At 39.6% G+C, this 17,769-nt stretch overlaps 1 protein-coding gene across 5 annotated transcripts in view; it reads left to right on the top strand.

The window, feature by feature from the left end:
• The first annotated feature begins 2,526 nt into the window (after positions 1-2,526).
• Positions 2,527-17,769, top strand: part of arhgap6 (Rho GTPase activating protein 6) — a 69,173-nt gene continuing 53,930 nt past the window's right edge. For all 5 annotated transcript variants that reach the window (XR_001323198.3, XR_001323197.3, XM_014164375.3 and 2 more), the window contains exon 1: positions 2,527-3,325. Coding sequence is in view for 3 of the 5 variants with exons in the window: in XM_014164375.3 (XP_014019850.3) it covers positions 2,900-3,325 (426 nt within the window). In the remaining 2 variants the exon portion in view is untranslated. The remainder of the gene's footprint in view (positions 3,326-17,769) is intronic.

The following is a 17,769-nucleotide window of genomic DNA, read 5'->3' as shown; positions in this document are numbered from 1 at the left end:
GTGTCTGTGCCTATGTTTGTGTTGCTTCACAGTCCCTGTTGTTCCATAAGGTGTATTTTGATCAGTTTAAAAAAAAAATCTGATTATACTGCTTCCATCAGTTACCTGATGTGGAGTAGTGTTCCATGTAGTCATGGCTCTATGTAGCACTGTGCGCCTCCCATAGTCTGCTTTGGACTTGGGGACTGTGAAGAGACCTCTGGTGGCATGTCTTGTGGGGTATGCATGGGTGTCCGAGCTGTGTGCTGGTCTTTTGATACTTAAGTATATTTAAAACCATATACATTTAGATCTTTACTCAAGTAGTATTTTACTGGGTGACTTTCACTTTTATTTGAGTCAATTAAGGTATCTTTACTTTTACTCAAGTATTACGATTGGGAACTTTTTCTTCCATTGATTAACGCCAACACTACACTGTAAAGTTTACAGTAATGTAGTCTTAATGTAACTCTTGAATCAACACTGGAAATGTTACACTGAAAAATCTAAACTAGTTAAAGCTGGTATATGTAACTTTTTGTGTGACTGAACAAATTCACATAGAAAGGTGAGTTATAGATCTGTCATTCTCATTGAAAGCAAGTCTAAGAAGCAGTATATCTATTCTATGTGTGCTATTTCTATGCTTCCTGTTGTTAAGTTACAATTTTGTGTCTTTTACTTGTGGTTTTATACACCAGCATCAAACAGCTGAAAATGCAATAGTTTTGGTTATGGAAAATATATTTCACAGCTTCCTTGTTTAAACTAAAACTTGGTGAATTATTTGAATTTTAGCCACCATGAAATGGTGGAGAGATTTCTGCATACTGTATCTTTAAAGGCCCAGTGCAGACCAATCTCAATTTCAAATAATTTCTGGGTAACAATATTAAGTACCTTACTGTGACCATTTACATAAAAAATTGTTAAAAAGAAACAAAAATACACTATAAAAATGCAAGTATATGGATGCCCCTTCAAATTCACCCTTTGCTGACAGCTGTATGAAATCGAGCACACAGCCATGCAATTATCATGGATAAACATTGGCAGTAGAATGGCCTATACTGAATAGCTCAGTGACTTTCAACATGGCACTGTCATAGGATGCCACCTTTCCAGCAAGTCAGTTTGTCAAATTTCTGCCTTGCTAAATTTTCCCCAGTAAGTGCAGTTACTGTGAAGTGGAAATATCTAAGAGCAACAACAGCTCAGCTGTGAAGTGGTAGGCCACACAAACTCACAGAACGGGACTGCCGAGTGCTGAAGTGCGTCTTTCCTCGGTTGCAACACTCACTACCAAGTTACAACCTGCCTCTGGAAGCAACATCAGCAAAATAACTGTTTGTCAGGAGCCGCACACAAGCCTAAGATCACCATGCGCAATGCCAAGTATCGGCTGGAGTGGTGTAAAGCTCGCAGCCATTGGACTCTGGAGCAGTGGAAACGTGTTCACCATCTGGCAGTCCGACGGACGAATCTGGGTTTGGCGGATGCCAGGAAAACGCTACCTGCCCGAATGCATAGTTCTAACTGTAAAGTTTGGTGCCAGAGGAATAATGGTCTGGGGCTGTTTTTCATTGTTTGAGCTAGGCCCCTTCGCTCCAGTGAAGGGAAATCTTAACGCTACAGCATACAATGACATTCTAGACAATTCTGTGCTTCCAACTTTGTTGCAACAGTTTGGGGAAGGTCCTTTCCTTACAGAAATGGTTTGTCAAGATCAATGTGGAAGTACTTGACTGGCCTGCACAGAGCCCTGACCTCAACCCCATTGAACACCTTTGGGATGAATTGGAACGCCGACTGCGAGCCAGGCCTAATCACCCAACATCAGTGTCCGACCTTACTAATGCTCTTGTGGCTGAATGGAAGCAAGTCCCCTCAGCAATGTTCCAACATCTTGTGGAAAGCCTTCCAGAAGATTGGAGGCTGTTATAGCAGCAAAGGGGGACCAACTCCATATTAATGCCCATGATTTTGGAATGATATGTTCGACGAGCAGGTGTCCGCATACTTTTGGTCATGTAGTGTTGCTTCTTAGCGAAGAGCAATTTCTCAAGCAATAATTTTACTAGGACTGTCTGGGAGTAGTCTGAGTGGGGAGGGGAAAACTGAAAACTAGCTGTTATTGGCAGAGGTTTGGAATTATATTATTTGTCATTCAACTAATTTACTGGTGATGTCACCAGGCAGGCCAAAACTCAATCCCACTAAAATAGGCTGAAATTTCAGGCAGTCTTTTCAAACAGCTGTTACACTTAAAGGGCATTATCATCATTTTTACAATTCCACAGTATTATTCCAACAGTGTCTATATAAAACAATATATATTCAACCAAAAAAATCACGTTTTGAATGCACTGGTCCTTTAATTAACACTGGTCAATTTGCTGTATGCTATTAAATAGTTATCCACGAAACCTTACGAACTGAGGAAGAACCTACATTTTTTCTTCAGTGTAACCCACAAAACCACATCTTATTCTGTTATTTTCGAATATATTTTATGGATGTGAAATCACATTTAATTATGACGGTGGCGGGAATGGGAGTAGAGCGGTTCTCATGCGATGAGTCAGATACATGCATCGATTTCTTATTACTCAGAAGGGCGAAGCTTGGTGACGCACAAGAGTCCACGGTTGTGAAACTGTTCTACCATCCCTGTTCATGTAAATTATGAAAAGGAAGAACTAACAAAGAAGAACTATAGCTGAGCGAATTACTTTTGTTTGTGGGTTTTCTTGGTTGAATATCAGGGTCGTATGGGGTGCAACAGGTAGCCAGCCTTACCACTGAGAACGGAAGGCATGTGATTATGTTTATTCAAGGTAACCATATAATCTCTGATCGCTTTAATGAACTCGATATAGTAGCCTAGGTTACGTTGTGAAACGTTAAGAATACTGATATGTCCGCGCAAGGGTTGCTGAGCAGCGTTTTCTTATGCTCCTCGCCAACATCCAAAACAAGGTCCAAACGGAGACTGAGAAAGACTATAAGTTTGGACCCAGCTTTGATAAAACGCTATGGGACTGAACCGGATGGGACATCTGGTCAAGCAGATGATCAAAAGTCGCTCCGAGCCTCAAACGAAAGCCTCTCCAAACTAGATGCGCGCCTTACAGCCGGAGTTAAACACTGTCATTCTGCATCCTCAAGCCTGTCAATATATTTGGATACTTCTGGCCATTTCGACAATGATTCAAAAGCCACCAAAAGAAGCCCCTATACTCCAACCGGAAGCTCAAGTACTTTATTTTCACCTAGAAAGTGGCTTCAAAAGAAGCCATCTCCACCATCCATCCCTCATTCAAATGCTGCATGGAAATCTGAAGTAAGCAAGTCTTAAAATTACAGTTTTATTGATGTTGTTGTTGTTGATCAAACTGTCCATGATGTAGACAACAGGTTGTATTACACAGCGATAAGCACACGAATGAAGCTTAATATAGTTATTTAGTAGAGCTGATGGTGGTGGTGATGATGATGTTGATTATGATTGAAGGTCGAGGTGGAAGTAGTAGCATTTGTAGTGGTATGGTGACATGACCACCTAGTTTTACAGTGTAACAGTCAATTACAAGGTTCAAAAACATGTATAGAGTCATCAGTAATGTTTACACCTGTTTTCCTGGGAAATTTCCATTCTAACTTTCAATTGTATATCTGTTAGTGACATGTCTGAAACACTCACAATTGAGCAATAGGATGTCAATTAGACAGTATGATGTCACCACAAAACTGCTGTCTGACAAAGGTGGATGTGCCATATCAAAAACCTGTAGCCTATAGAAACTGTAGTTATAGCCTATAGTCCCTTAACATTTACCAAATGTTGTTACATTACAGGCTTATTCTAAAATGTATTAAATTGCTTTTTCCCTCACCAATTTACACACAACTCCCATAATGACAAAGCAAAAACAGGTTTTTAGACATTTTTGCAAATTTATAACAAATAAAACACTGAAATATCACATTTACTTAAGTATTCAGACCCTTTACTCGGTGCTTTGTTGAAGCACCTTTGGCAGTGATTACAGTCTCGAGTCTTCTTGGGTATGATGCTACAAGCTTGGCACACCTGTATTTGGGAAGTTTCTCCCATTCATCTCTGCAGATCCTCTCAAGCTCTGTCAGGTTGGATGGGGAGAGTCGCTGCACAGCTATTTTCTGGATGGCAGGTAGCCTGGCGGGTAGGAGTGTTGGGCCATGAACCGAAAGGTTGCTGGATCGAATCTCCGAGCTGACAAGGTAAAAAATCTGTTGTTCTGCCCCTGAGCAAGGTAGTTAACCCACTGTTCCCTGGGTGCTGATGAAGTGGATGTCCCCCACACCAGAAGGGTTGCGTTAAATGCAGATGACACATTTTAGTTGTACAACTGACTAGGTATCCCCCTTTCCCTCTCCAGAGATGTTTGATCAGGTTCAAGTCCAGGCTTTGCCTGGGCCACTCAAGGACATTCAGAGACTTGTCTCAAAGCCACTCCGGTGTTGTCTTGGCTGGGTTGTTGTCCTGTTGGAGGGTGAACCTTCGCCCCAGTCTGAGGTCCTGTGTGCTTTGGAGCAGGTTTTCATCAAGGATCTTTTTGTATTTTGCTCCGTTCATCTTCCCCTCGATCCTGACTAGTCTCCCAGTGGGTGGGGAAATATATTAATGAGCTCGCCTTGACTGACAGCTCTTTGAAATGCCTATGTCAAGCAATGTGGATGCAGTGAGCAGATTGCCGTAAAAATAATCTCAAGCTAATTTGGTGATACACAAAGCAACTCAACCAACATTGAATTTCCATCAAGTGTATATATATATATATATATATATATATATATATATATATATATATATATATATATATATATATATAGTATATATATATTTTTTATACATCTCCCGTTTGGCATGTCACTTGTCATGCGGTTCACAGTAACTAACTAAGACCAGACACAGAGGAAAGGGCAAAAATACAAGTATCTTTGTCATAGATCAATAGGGTCAATTTATTATATTTGCTGACACAATACAGTCAAATTTTGGCACCAGTAGTTATGTAAACCATGCCCATCTACAAACACGCCTTCTCAGATGTTGGTTACAAAGCGGTACTTATTTAAATTCTGTAAGAGAATATCGTGGTACCATTGGTGTATTAAAATGAGAGTTAAGGTGACGTCACCTTGCCCCCTTAATAATGAATCCAAGTGTTTGACATGGACCAGTAACTTTATAATCAAACTTTATCAATGTAGTAGTAACAGTCATTTTTCATATTTTGGTCATCATACTTTCATCTGGTTTCCTTCAAATATCATCCAATTTGATGAAAACATGATTTTGACTGTTCATGACCTTTGTAACGGCTGTCTGTGGAAGTAGACCAAGGTGCAGCGGAGTTAGTGTTCATCTTTGAATTTTAATAAACGTAAGAACACTATACACACAAAACAAGAAAACCGACAGCCAAACAGTCCTGTCAGGTGCAAAACACTAAACAGAAACAATCCCCCACAAAACCCAAAGAAAAAACAGGCTCCTTATGTGTGACTCCCAATCAGCAACAACGAACTACAGCTGTGCCTGATTGGGAGCCACACACACACACACACACACGGCCCAAAACAAAGAAATACAAAAACATAGAAAAATGAACATAGAACGCCCACCCAATGTAACACCCTGGCCTAACCAAAACAAAGAACAAAAACCCCTCTCTATGGCCAGGGCGTTACAACCTTTAATTGTTAAGTTCTTAAAAAAGATTGCACAACTGACAATGTCAAAAGAAGTGCTCAACCTTCATCTTCTTCTTCTTTTTATTATTCTTCTTCACGTGGCTTTCCGGCAGACTAGAAGGTATGTTGCGTATTGCTGCCTTTCACAAGCTAGGTTTCCATCCAATTTGCGGCAAATTTTCAATTTGAATATTTTAAAGTCTGCATAAAACAATATGCACATTTTCCCACCGGAGATGGGTTTCCATCCAACTGACTTTTTTTCACCACCGTGTGAAATTCATCATCATTTCTTTAATCTGTAGCCAAATAAACTGCATGCTTTCCTGAGCCGTAGTGGGAGGACCACACAACATATGACATCACAAAAAGATCCCACCATGTCGAACGAACAAATTGTCTTTCGACATTTATAAAATTGTACTGGCATATGATGTTTCCATCAGCCCGGTCGTGACCTTTTTCATGCATCAGGTAATTCATCTGTATGAAATGGTTGGATGGAAACATGGCTACTCTTTGGAAAGTGTATAGCACATTTGTTCACAAAAAAGGGGAAATGGGAAAAGGGGAAAAAGGGAAATTGCACCGTCATCTAACCCTATTACGTGCCCTCCATAATTATTGGGACAATGACACATTTTTTGTTCTTTAGGCTCTGTACTCCAGCATTTTAGATTTGAAATGATACAATGACTATGAGGATAAAGTACAGATTGTCAGCCTTTATTTGAGGTTATTTTCATCCGTATCAGGGTGAAATGTTTAGAAATTACACCACTTTTTGTACATAGTCCCCCCATTTTAGGGGACCAAAAGTATTGGGACAAATTCACTTATGTGTATTAAAGTAGTTTAAATTTTTTAGTATTTGGTCCCATATTCCTAGCACTCAATGCTTATGTCAAGCTTGTGACTCTACAAGCTAAGAGGTTGTGAGTTCAAATCCTAGGTGTGGTTGAGTCCCAAGTGTGCTAAGCAATGTTGAGGTCAATGAACATTTTTAATGTTATATTGTTTTTGTTTATCTCTGAGCTACAGTACCAGTCAAAAGTTTGGACACACCTACTCATTCCAGGGTTTTTCTTTATTTTTACTATTTTTTACATTGTAGAAAAATAGTGAATACATCAAAACTATTAAATAACACATATGGAATCATGTAGTAACCAGAAACGTGTTAAACAAATCAAAATATATTTTATATTTGAAATTCTTCAAAGTAGCCACCCTTTGCCTTGATGAGAGCTTTGCACACTCTTGGCATTCTCTCAACCAGCTTCATGAGGTAGTCACCTGGAATGCATTTCAATTAACAGGTGTGCCCTGTTAAAAGTTAATTTGTGGAATTTCTTTCCTTCTTAATGCTTTTGAACCAATCAGTTGTATTGTGAAAAGGTAGGGGTGGTATACAGAATATAGCCCTATTTGGTAAAAGACCAAGTCCATATTATGGCAAGAACAGCTCAAATAAGCAAAGAATAACGACAATCCCTCATTACTTTAAGACATGAAGGTCTGTCAATCCGGAAAATGTGAAGAACTTTGAAAGTTTCTTCAAGTGTAGTCGCAAAAACCATCAAGCACTATGATGGAACTGGCTCTCACGAGGACCGCCACAGGAAAAGAAGACCCGGAGTTACATCTGCTGCAGAGGATAAGTTTATTAGAGTTAACTGCACCTCAGATTGTAACCCAAATAAATGCTTCACAGAGTGAAGTAACAGACACATCTCAACATCAACTGTTCAGAGGAGACTGCATGAATCAGGCCTTCATGGCTGAATTGCTGCAAAGAAACCATTACTAAAAGACACCAGTAAGAAGAAGAGACTTGCTTGGGCCAAGAAACACAAGCAATGGACATTAGACCGGTGTAAATCTGTCCATCGGTCTGATGAGTCCAAATTTGAGATTTTTGGTTCCAACCGCCATGTCTTTGTGAGACGCAGAGTAGGTGAACGGATCTCTGCATGTGTGGTTTCCACCGTGAAGTATGGAGGAGGAGGTGTGATGGTATGGGGGTGCTTTGCTGGTGACACTATTAGTGATCTATTTAGAATTCAGTCACACTTAACCAGCATGGCTACCACAGCATTCTGCAGCGATACACCATCCCACCTGGTTTGCGCTTAGTGGGACTATCATTTGTTTTTCAACAGGACAATGACCCAAAATACACCTTCAGGCTGTGTAAGGGCTATTTGACCAAGGAGAGTGATGGAGTGCTGCATCAGATGACCTGGCCTCCACAATCACCTGACCTCAACCCAATTGAGATATGGAGTGAAGGAAAAGCAGCCAACAAGTGCTCAGCATATGTGGGAACTCCTTCAAGACTGTTGGAAAAGCTTTCCTCATGAAGCTGGTTGAGAGAATGCCAAGAGTGCACAAAGCTATCATCAAGGCCAAGGGTGGCTACTTTGAAGAATCTCAAATCTAAAATATATTTTGATTTGTTAAACAATTTTTTTGGTTACTACATGATTCCATATGTGTTATTTCATAGTTATGATGTCTTCGCTGTTATTCTACAATGTAGAAAATATTAAAAATAAAGAAAAACCCTTGAATAAGTTGGTGTTTCCAAACTTTTGACTGGTACTGTATGTTCTATCGATTTCCAAGTAATTTCATGTTTTCATGTGTATCTGAGCTATTGGCATTCAAGCAGACAGAAATTTGTCTGGTATGATTTAGCGTTGCAAAAAAGCTGCTCTCACTACACTGGAATTTAATAGGAATACGATTTTTAAATTTTCGAAAACATCGATCATGCATGTCAGATTTCAATACTGGCTGATGTCATAACACGGGAGGTTGCCTTCTCTCAAATAAGCCACTGTTCATATTTTTGCTATGTTCCTATACCTACCTCGAGAAATGTAATAGAGGGTCCACCACATTTCTCCCATTTGTCTGCCTCTTCAGTCCAGGTTGTATTGCCCTTGCGAAAGTCAGACTCTTCTCTGCGAGGCACCACGATCTTCAGGTTGAACATGATGAGATTGTTGATACCTAAATTGATAGTGCAGTTTGTTTAGGTTATTTTACAACTAACTAGCTCCTTCACATGCTGATATTAACTTTGGTATTATTGTGTGTAGTTACCTTTGCTAGCTAGCTAGTCCACCAGGCCATAGAGACAGCATTGCATTGTGGGTTTTGTAGTTGACGTGCGCTGCAATAGATTTCGAAAAGGATTTTCACGTTGCTACCAACTTTATTATAATGACAAAATTAAACATTTGTTAACAAAAAAAACATTGTTCTCACATATTAGTGTTATTTAACACTGTAAATTATATGAATTAGTGATTTGGGGTGGATTTTTCCTTTAAGTTCCATTCAATTCAGAAAGTAAACCAAAATCCAATTCCTAATTTTAAGGTATTGAAAATAAATAAATACACATTTCTGTGTACTTCCTGAATACAGTTTGTTGTTGTATACTTACTCAGAAAAATACAGTTAAGCTGTAGAAATGCATTAAAAGTTGTTTTCACTATTTTCACCGCAACTCAGTAGCCGGTAACTTACTGTAAAATGGCAGGATTTTTTTTAACAGTTTGTTGCATAAGCACATCTGAAGTATGCTATAAGTTTAAATGCAATTGCATTGGAGGCATGCCAAGTTAATTTGCAGGAAGGGCCCAAGTGTATTGCGATTGACAGTAAATATATAGCAATACACTAATACAGTATCCTATTACTATAGAAATTTACCCTATAATGACTGTAAAATTTACCACAAAATTAACAGCAATGGATAAGTATAGTTACATGTTATCATGTGTTTCATGTGAAAATGTGTTTTTGGAACACTTCACATGATCATGTTTTCAAATGTGCAATTCAATGTGTTATTGCTGTTCAGCTAAATTATGTTCAACTAACATTTTGTTTTGTTACAGCCTTATTCTAAAATTGATTAAATCGTTTTTACCCTCAACAATCTAAACACAGTACCCCATAATTACAAAGCAAAAACAGGTTTTTAGACATTTTTGCAAATTTATAAAAAATGTAAAACTGAAATATCACATTTACATAAGTATTCAGACCCTTCACTCAGTACTTTGTTAAAGCACCTTTGGCAGGGATTACAGCCTCGAGTCTTCTTGGGTATGATGCTAGAAGCTTGGCACACCTGTATTTGGGGAGTTTCTCCCATTCTTCTCTGCAGATCCTCTCAAGCTCTGTCTGGTTGGATGGGGAGAGACGTTGCACAGCTATGTTCAGGTCTCTCCAGAAATGTCCGGCCTCTGGCTGGGCCACTCAAGGACATTCAGAGACTTGTCCCGAAGCCACTCCTGCGTTCTCTTGGCTGTGTGCTTAGGGTTGTTGTCCCGTTGGAAGATGAATCTCCGCCCAAGTCTGAGGTCCTGGGCGCACTGGAGCAGGTTTTCATCAAGGATCTCTCTGTACTTTGCTCTATTAATCTTTCCCTCAATCCTGACTAGTCTCCCAGTCCCTGCCACTGAAAAACATTCCCACAGCATGATGCTGCCACCACCATGCTTCACCGTTGGGATGGTGCCAGGTTTCCTCCAGACATGACGCTTGGCCTTCAGGCCAAATAGTTTAATCTTGGTTTCATCAGACCAGAAAATCTTGTTTTTCATGGTCTGAGTCCTTTAGGTGCCTTTTGGCAAACTCCAAGCGGACTGTCATGTGCCTTTTACTGAGGAGTGGCTTCCGTCTGGCCACTCTACCATAAAGGCCTGATGTTTGGAGTTCTGCAGAGATGGTTGTCCTTCTGGAACGTTCTACCATCTCCACAGAGGAACTCTCTCCCCCGATTGCTCAGTTTGGCCGGGAGGACAGCTCCAGGAAGAGTCTTGGTGGTTCCAAACTTCTTCCATTTAACAATGATGGGAGCCACTGTGTTCTTGGGGACCTTCAATGCTGCAGACAATTTTTGGTACCCTTCCCTGGATCTGTGCTTTGACCCAATCCTGTCTCAAAGCTCTACAGACAATTCCTTCAACCTCATAGCTTGACTTTTGCTCTGACATGCATCGTCAACTGTGGCACCTTTATATAGACAGGTGTGTGCATTTTCAAATCATGTCCAATCAATTGAATTTACCACAGGTGGACTCCAATCAAGTTGTAGAAACATCTCAAGAATGATCAATGGAAGCAGGATGCACCTGAGCTCAATTTTGAGTATGTGGAAGAAGTCAAGGGTCTGAATACTTTCTGAATGCACTCTACACTGATCTTTCTGTTGTGCCACAAAGTCTGTAGCATTGTCCTAAACATTAATAACCTATTATACATCTCTGCACTACTTAACAAGAGTGTCATCTGCACTGCTATTTTAGTTATCAGTTATTCTGACTATTCTTTCATCATTTATTTATTTGGTTATTTCAGCAATTTTAGGGTTTTCTGTAAGGTTGTCTAATGTTGGTGGAGTATATTATTTTGTTTTAATGTTACTCCTAAATCACTATGATACATATAATAGTTTTCCTTGAGTGTATTTTTAACAAAGCTGAGATTTACTTTGAAGTCCAAAGTGTAGAAATCCGTTATGGACACGGACTGGGTGGCATAGCAGGAAGAGAAGAATGCTGTGACTCACTTTTGTTTGCAGGGCATCACCTGTGAAATCTGATGTGAACATTTTAATCCACATGTGAAATATCACATTTGAAGCATTCCAAAGACACATGGTTTCGCACGATTTCACATGTGAAAATCCACATCATAACAAGTTGTCCAAAACGTGTGCAAGACGTGGAAATATCACGTGAAATCATGTGTTTTTTCCATAAGAGTGGAACTAAAGAGGATTCTACCTGGAACCTAAAAGGGTTCTCCTATGGGGACAGCCTAAGGACCCTTTTGGAACCCTTTTCTCAAAGAGTGTAGTGGCATGTCCTGCTCTGAGTTGGTCACCTTTTGACCCTGGATTTAAATATTCTTTGTTGTAAGAATGTGCAGAATGTGCAGTACAGATCTGTACTGGTAATGAGTGTAGCTTCTACTCACCTGTTCCCAAGACACATCAGTGCTTTAGGATCATGAAAGTGTCTGACAATACAGTTGTTGTTGTTGCTGCTGCAGCTCAGCTACATTTAGCAGGTGAATTGCTCTGCCATGTGTGACATGGGACTGGAGTAAATATTGCTAATTTAATGATGGTCATAGCCAAGGATAGAGGCTTTACTGGTGTCATGTCATTGTCATAATGTCACACTCCTCTGGAGCTCTTGTCAAACACAAACCCTCACTAAGGGTAGTTCAGACTTAACAAAAGCAGAAGGCTTTTCAGTTCTTGTAGGTTGTTTAATGCCGAAGATGCCTTTTACAGTATTATTTAGAGTGTCCAACAGACATGAGAAGCCAGAACAGCTCACTAATTCAGTGGCAATCCTTAAAGGTGAATGATAAATGGAGGGATTTCTGTGCACATCAAGTCCCAGTAGCAGCACGACCCTAAGAAGGTATTCACGGGTGTACTGTTTATTTAGCATTACCAAGATGTATTGAAAGGGTGACATTATGATAGGTTTTAATGAAGACCAGGCTTCTGGTTTCTTCATACCACAGTCATCAGCAAGGGCTCCAAACCCAAAGCCAGATCCCTCAGAAATGTAATCACTGTAAATCCGATTGAGGCTGATTAATAGCAGGGGGAGTAGGTCTATGACAGTGGAATACTTAATAGGATTTATTGTGCCATTGGGACTGTATATCTTACATGGTGCTCATGCTCTGATAATCAGCAGCCAGTGTTTACAACACCACATTGAAGTTGATTAGTGGGCATTATGTATATTCCCTTGTGTTATATCTAGGTAACATTAAGTAAATGTTGTGTTACCTTAAAACACTGATTCAAAATGGAATCTACATCTTCTGGATTAAAATGTGTTGAATTCTGACTCATCAATGGTAATGATTGAATATTATATTAGTGACTTATTGTAGCTATGTAGTTTGCATTATAGTGTTATGAAGCACAGATGTTCATTACCAATGTTTAATCAGATTTATGCATATAATTATTTATTTTTTCTCCCTTCTTCAATGCTATTTAATAATAGTTGAAAGCTCTTGGGAGTGTGAGTCAAGTGCCAGTGCTACCATTTGCTTCATTGCCCAAGAATGTGGTAGAACAGCAGAGGCCAATCCAGACTACAGTTTAGCCAGTTCGGTTAAGATGAGGGAATCTTGGTGTGAGATTCTGCAGATTCACATGACCATGGTCAGTGTGAAGTCCGTAAACTGACAAGACTAACAAACTTTAGGTACAGTTGAAGTCGGAAGTTTACATACATCTTAGCACATTTAAACTCAGTTTTTCACAATTCCTGACATTTAATCTTAGTAAAAAGTCCCTGTCTTAGGTCAGTTAGGATCACCACTTAATTTTAAGATTGTGAAATGTCAGAATAATAGTAGAGAGAAGGATTTATTTCAGCTTTTATTTCTTTCATCACATTCCCAGTGGGTCAGAAGTTTATATACACTCAATTAGTATTTGGTAGCATTGCCTTTAAATTGTTTAACTTAGGTCCAAAATGTTGGGTAGCCTTCCACAAGCTTCCCACAATAAGTTGGGTGAATTTTGTCCCATTCCTCCTGACAGAGATGGTGTAACTGAGTCAGGTTTGTAGGCCTCCTTGCTCACACACGCTGTTTCATTTCTGCCCACCAATTTTCTATGGGATTGAGGTTAGGGCTTTGTGATGGCCACTCCAATACATTGACTTTGTTGTCCTTAAGCCATTTTGCCACAACTTTGGAAGTATGCTTGGGGTCATTGTCCATTTGGAAGACCCATTTGCGACCAAGCTTTAACTTCCTGACTAATGTCTTGAGATGTTGCTTCAATATGTCCACATAATTTTCCTGCCTCATGATGCCATCTATTTTGTGAAGTGCACCAGTCCCTCCTACAGCAAAGCACCCCCACAACATGATGCTGCCACCCCCGTGCTTTACGGTTGGGATGGTGTTCTTTGGCTTGCAAGCCTCCCCCTTTTTCAACAAACATAACGATGGTCATTATGGCCACAGTTCTATTTTTGTTTCATCAGACCAGAGGACATTTCTCCAAAAAGATGATCTTTGTCCCAATGTGCAGTTGCAAACTATAGTCTGGCTGTTTTATGGTGGTTTTGGAGCAGTGGCTTCATCCTTGCTGAGCGGCCTTTCAGGTTATGTCAATATAGGACTTGTTTTACTGTGGATATAGATACTTTTGTACCTGCTTCCTCCAGCATCTTCACAAGGTCCTTTGCTGTTGTTCTGGGATTGATTTGCACTTTTCAGAACGCGTCTCACTTTACAGAACGCGTCTCCTTCCTGATCGGTATGACGGCTGCGTGGTCCCATGGTGTTTATACTTGCATACTATTGTTTGTACAGATGAACGTGGTACCTTCAGGTGTTTGGAAATTGCTCCTAAGGATGAACCAGACTTGTGGAGGTCTACAATTTTTTTTCTGAGGTCTTGGCTGATTTCTTTTGATTTTCCCATGATGTCAAACAAAGAGGCACTGAGATTGAAGGTAGGCCTTGAAACACATACACAGACTCAAATGATGTCAATTAGCCTATCAGAAGCTTCTAAAGCCATGACATCATTTTTGTGCATTTTCCAAGCTGTTTAAAGGCACAGTCAACTTAGTGTATGTAATCTTCTGACCCAATGGAATTGTGATACAGTGAATTATAAGTGAAATAATCTCTCTGTATTAATTGTTGGAAAAATGACTTGTGTCATGCACAAAGTAGATGTCCTAACCGTCTTGCCAAAACTATAGTTTGTTAACAAGAAATTTGTGGAGTGGTTGAAAAACGAGTTTTAATGACTCCAACCTAAGTGTATGTAAACTTCCGACTTCAACTGTACATGTCATTTCAGGTCAATAACCACAGTCACGTGTTAGGTCCAAGGTGTCATAATATGCGACTGTGGTCGTTTGTTCCTGCTGTATCTAAGAGACTTTGGACTGACCCAATAACAACAGTGAAGTTAGTTTGACATTGTTTTCCCCGTTGTATGAAACCCTGCACCGCAGCCCCCTACTAAAAGCCTGCAGTTCCCTCTTTCCCTCCTTTTATGAGATGTACAGTATGTCCTGTAACCTCTGGTCTTTATTTAGGACAAAGTAACTGCAGTATGTGAAGCTTTCCATTGGGTTGTTAAAGGTTCAGACCAAGATCTAAGAGTCGTTACAATGTCCACAGATATTCTGTTTCTGTAAGGTACATTATTTGGCTTACGTAATGTCCACTTCACCTAGATGTACCATGCATGCACACTAAATGTGGTTTCTTAAGTGGATGTTCAATGTCCTACGCATCATTGTATAGTTTCCGTATAGAGAGCTCTATTTTAACAAACCTAATGCAATGGTAAACCTTAGCGCTGGCGATACCTCTATAGGTCCGGGGATGGCTTAATACTTAAATGTTTCTAAATATGAGTGTCACTGGATCCTCTCATCTCCCGTTCCATGATGGGCACATAACCCATCCATGTAGGCTTTTACGCACATCCAAATACAAAATAATAACAGGGGCTGGCTAAAATAATGTACAATAGCCTACAGAGATAAAAAGGGGATGTCCGCTCACTGTTTTGCTGCTCCCAAACTTGATACTTTAATAAAGTTTAGGGGATTAAGATTTATTTCAAAGTGATCTCACGAGCCTAACCCTTAATTGTGTTGACTACGCAGCGAATGCATTGGGCAGGACAAAATAAAATGCCTTAATGGAGAGGAGAGAATGCTTGGTTTTTAATCACATTAAACAAAATTGGGGAGAAACGTCTCTGTTGTTTTATCGCTTTGGTGCAATTTTCACAAGTATGTGGTACATTTTCACAACTCTTAGTACAAAACTCAAAACAGATCTTCTAAAAGGCAGTTATTTCAAAACTCTAAGCACATTTACAATTGAATACTAAATACAACACACAAATTCATACAGTCACTTTTTCACCAAACTTAATCAGTGTTTCATTGCAATACATGTTCATATAATGTCCATTCTCAATGCAATGATCACATTACTTTTGATATGATTATCTTCTCTTTTGTTAAAATACATTTGACTATTACTTAATCCGACTGCTCTTAATTCATGATCACTTAACCATTTGGTAAACCTATAGATTTTACATAAGGAGGCCCTGAAGCCCAAGGCAAATAAAACAACAACATAGACTCTGGAATTATCTTGCTTGAATGACTTAGTATCTCGTTTCAACGAATGCATTTTTACTAAGTCTAGACACTAAATAGTTAATTGCGGTGACCGTATTACCGCCACACCGGCGATCACGAGTCATGACGGCAGTCAAATTCCACGTGACCGTTTAGTCACGGTAATTAGGCTTCTCCGAGCTCTGATGCTGCTGATGGTCATTAGTAGTGATGGATTCTGGGTTCTGACTCCTGAACTTGGAATAGTGTTAATTATCAGGTATCCTATTGAAATGTTGAGCGCTATGGTCTCGAGGATCTACACCAGAAGTTAATGGTTATCTGTAGGAGGAATGTATATGGTAGAGGCAATTAAGCTTGGAATGTACTGAGTGCAGGGAAGACGTTCATATGTTGGCAGGTACTGATAAGGGTGGAGAGCTGTGGATTAGTGAGGAGCGCGGTCGAGGTCAGGTCACATTAAGGGAGAAGGAACAGTTTGTTGCCTAATAATAAAGATGTAATGTTTAGAGAGAAGGAGACTCCACCCAAATTGGGGTATATATATTACCACTTTTGTAAATATGTCTTTTGTCTGTTGCAGCTATATTGACCCAATGTGTGAATAAACTTGGTTTAAGCTTTACCGATCGTCCGTGAGTTTTAATAGGTTCATTTAGAACCTAACAGTAGCCTACCAAAGTTGCTAACTGCCTTGTACTCAGGACTCTATTGTCACTCTAATCACCCTGACATCAATGCAAATGTGATCGAAAAGCTAATCAAACACTTAATGAGAGCCCATGAGCTCATGTTGCAGAAACATTTCTATGGGCTATGCAGTTGCCTGAGAAAACAGAGTGATGGCCTCTACTCAGCTTTCTATAGGCTAGGCATACTATATTTATTTCTCAACTTTCCTAATATTAAGCACATTGCTTTTCTTTACAACAGGAGTATTTCCTACCTGGCTGGCATGAAAATGAACCACGGGAAAGGTGTTCTCCATTCGCTATTTAAGTGCATAGATTACGTATTTTTTTCCGCTGCCCCTGTTTCGAGACGGGTGCATGAAAATGGTCCATTCTAAATCAAAGAAAATTTTACGCATATATTATTTAGTATAAGTAAAGACAAGATTAAATCAAGAATAGTCTGATGGGTGACAATATTCGCCTGTCACTTGTGAATGATATATTATCACTTGTGAATGATGCCCAGCTTAAGGCATGAAACAGCACATGGTTTTTTGTTGAGACTTTTTTAAAATCATAGTCGCACCTGTCATGTAGCTTAGCCCATAGGCCTATATGTTTTGATACGGTTTGTATCACAACTAAAGTGGCCAAATAACTTCTTAAAATTAAGCTCTTTGATCAGCTTTACAATAGGTGTAGAGCCTAACTGGCATACATACGCAGCGTTTGAGTTTCAAGTTTGGGGAAGATAATTCTCACCATAAAAATGCACCTTTATAATAAAAGCATTACATGCATAATTGCATTTGTGGCCACTTGTGAGAATGGTGTTTTCCTGCTAATGGAACATTCACGCTCATAGCCTTCTGCCGTGTGCGCATTGTTGCGCTTATAATGTGAAGAAATAGCCTAATAGTTTATCAACATTTTAAGCTAAACGTCATCTTCTGTTGTCAGGCTCATTGCTTATTAAAACAGGTATTTTGATGCTAGTGGTTGTATTAATTTGGGATCTATCGCATCCCACAACTGTCCCAGACTTTGTTTGTAATATTTGTTTCTCGCACAGAATAGAATAAGTCAACTTTTGTACTAGGGGGGATAGTAGATTTCTGTTCGTTAGGCTTACTCATCTTATTGGCTTACGGAAAGTGTTCTTCCAATATCTTCAATAT

Source organism: Salmo salar, chromosome 21 (assembly GCF_965601325.2).
Source record: "Salmo salar chromosome 21, fSalSal1, whole genome shotgun sequence".
Lineage (NCBI taxonomy): Eukaryota > Metazoa > Chordata > Actinopteri > Salmoniformes > Salmonidae > Salmo > Salmo salar.
The sequence above is the reverse complement of the archived record's forward strand: the minus strand, read 5'-3'. Positions and strand labels throughout refer to the sequence as shown.